Below are 2,681 nucleotides of genomic sequence, written 5' to 3' on the forward strand. Positions count from 1 at the left end.
CATCGCAACTCAACACTCAAAACGAATGGATAAGATACGAAATGAGTATATTAGAGGAAGTTTGAGAGTAGCCCCCGTAGTAGAGAAGTTAAGGAGTAAAAGGTTAGCATGGTATGGGCATGTTATGAGGAGGGATGAATCGCATGTTACAAGGAGTACGTTAGATATGAGTGTGGAAGGGTACATCGGTAGAGTTAGACCTAGAAAGAGATGGATGGATTGTGTAAAATGATGATGTGATGTGAATGATCAAAAAGGGAGTGATGACTGAGATGACGTATGATAGAGTTATGTGGAGGACAAAAACCTGCCACGCCGACCCTACGGGAATAGGATAAGCAGATGATGATGATGAACTCAACACGCAAGTTTACATCCCACCGCATCCGAAGATAAACATTGTAATACCCTAGCTATATGTAAAGTCTAAATTCTACGGTAACAAACCGAACTAGGTGGAACTCTTAACACAATAACTATACTGGATTACAACAATAACTAGAACAATGAAAATAAAACATTCTTCACAAAACACTTTTACCTAATCAGCACTTAACATCAAAGCCTCATTTAACAGTATCAATTTATCTCACAATTTTAATAGAATAACTTAAAAAGTCATCAATTTGACTGGCATGTATGGAATTAGATGTACCTTAGTAGACTTTTAGAAACGAAGGATAGGATAAAATGTTTGTAAAATGTGAAATATAAATCACCTTCTATAGTAAGTGAGATGTCCCTCCCTGTCCTGCGAAGGCTGGTCACTCTTGTAGTAGTGCACGGCCTTGTCCTGGGGGTCCATCTTCGTAGCGCACGCCACGCACAGCTCCACCACGCCGGAGTAGAACCCGACTGATACCAGCTTGGAGCAGATTAGCGGCAGATTCACATTCGGTGCCACATCCTGGAATGTTAAATACATTTTTAATTAAAAAAATTCATGAAGTCCTAATTAACCATCCAAGGAAAATATAAATAAATGTTAAAATAGGTTAAATCTCTTAGTTTACAATAAATCAGACATGGGTACATACAAAACATTGCAATATTCTGCTAATTATAAAAAATACTTTATTTACCTTACACAATTTCAAAGCATGTTGTAACATTTCTTCTCTTTCTGCTGGATTCTTTTGTTGCTTAGCGAATATTAATAATTCGTTAGCCTAAAAAACAAAGAAACATATTAGAGTTTTGCTCTTACTTTTTTTTTTTACTATGTTTTCATTTTTCTTTGAGCATACCTTCGAGCAAGTAGCATCTTCTTGTCTATAAAGTGTAGGACAGAACTGTCGTAATTTCTGAGATATTCCGTCCACAGAGGCGTTGTCACGTAGATACCCGGCTACTAGGGATCCCAATAACAAACACGCCACTTCTTGTCCACCCACTAAAAGCTCCCTGAAACATGTATTTTATATTTTTTTGCTACATTTGTATTTAAATTCATAAAAATTATACTAATATTATAAATGCGAAAGTTTAGATGTATGGATGGAGGTTTGTTGAGTGGCCTAAACGGATGAACGGATTTCGATGAAATTTAGTACAGAGGGTAGTCTGGAAGAACACATAAGCTACTGAATTTTGTTTCTTTTTAATTCTACACGAACGGAATTGCGGGCGAAAGCTAGTAATTTATAATAGAAACCTGAAGCTGGCAGCCTGCAGTGCACTCTGCTGGTCGGGAGGCAGGCTTGCGGCTATCACGTGGAACTGATGCTCACACAGAACTTTCCAAAGACTTAACATTTCAATCGCCATCGCTGGAAACATACATAACATTAGCAATTAGGACTTTCTGTGCGATGTAATATAATTTGCACCAACTGTAAAAATACTACAAAAATGAATAGCAGAATATTTGTATTGAATTCGTGAATGGTTTGATTGTGTGGGACTGAATTTGAATAATATGTATGTAACAGATCTTACTATCAAATAGTTCGTGTGTAGGACAGATCTTAAACTAACGTATATTACGTAACTTTTGAATAATACGTGTGACACAGACGATACTTTTAAATAATTTGTGTGGCAGAGACGTTACTTTTGAATAATACGTGTGACACGGACGTTAGTTTTAAATAATTTGTGTGTGACAGACCTTACTTATGAATAGTTCGAGCATGTGTGACATTACTTTTAAATAAGTCGTGTATACTTACTAATGAAGAGTTTGAGTGCGTGCAGGGAGGCGTGCTCGTCGGTGTGCGGCGGGCCGAGCGGCCGCTGCAGGAACGCGGCGACGCGCTGCAGCTTGCGCACTATGTACGCGCAGTCCTCGCCCGTCACACGACTGCTCATCTGACACACATATTAAAATTACTAGATCAGCAACACATCTGCAGGTCTATAGGAGTTGAGGATATTCATAGATGTCTATTATCAATTAAAATAAGGAAAAATCATCCTCTTTTACCATAAAATATCACGAACTCAGGTTTATAATCTTAAGTTGCCTCGACAAACGAAATTAAAAAATATCTTTGTTTACTTACAAATTCTTTCTTATCAGGTGTGAGTGAAATCGTAACACATTTAAGATTCCAGATCGGGGACAATATCCTGCCAACATAAATATATAATCCATTGTGTTTCGCGCTGTACTCCACTTGTATTGGGAAGTTAGGGTCTCTCTGATGCTGGGTAACGTTGCCCATGAACGACGACTGGTT

At 37.9% G+C, this 2,681-nt stretch overlaps 1 protein-coding gene across 1 annotated transcript in view; it reads right to left on the bottom strand.

Moving 5' to 3' along the window:
• Positions 1-2,681, bottom strand: part of LOC106109165 (nuclear pore complex protein Nup155) — an 11,013-nt gene that overhangs the window by 4,075 nt on the left and 4,257 nt on the right. The window contains exons 9-14 of the mRNA XM_013290570.1: positions 2,505-2,675; positions 2,172-2,310; positions 1,655-1,769; positions 1,248-1,404; positions 1,083-1,169; positions 720-907 (exon numbers count right to left, since the gene is read on the bottom strand). Of these exons, the coding sequence (XP_013146024.1) occupies positions 720-907; positions 1,083-1,169; positions 1,248-1,404; positions 1,655-1,769; positions 2,172-2,310; positions 2,505-2,675 (857 nt within the window). The remainder of the gene's footprint in view (positions 1-719; positions 908-1,082; positions 1,170-1,247; positions 1,405-1,654; positions 1,770-2,171; positions 2,311-2,504; positions 2,676-2,681) is intronic.

This window comes from Papilio polytes, unplaced genomic scaffold, assembly GCF_000836215.1.
Source record: "Papilio polytes unplaced genomic scaffold, Ppol_1.0 DF821289.1, whole genome shotgun sequence".
In the NCBI taxonomy this organism is placed as follows: Eukaryota; Metazoa; Arthropoda; class Insecta; order Lepidoptera; family Papilionidae; genus Papilio; species Papilio polytes.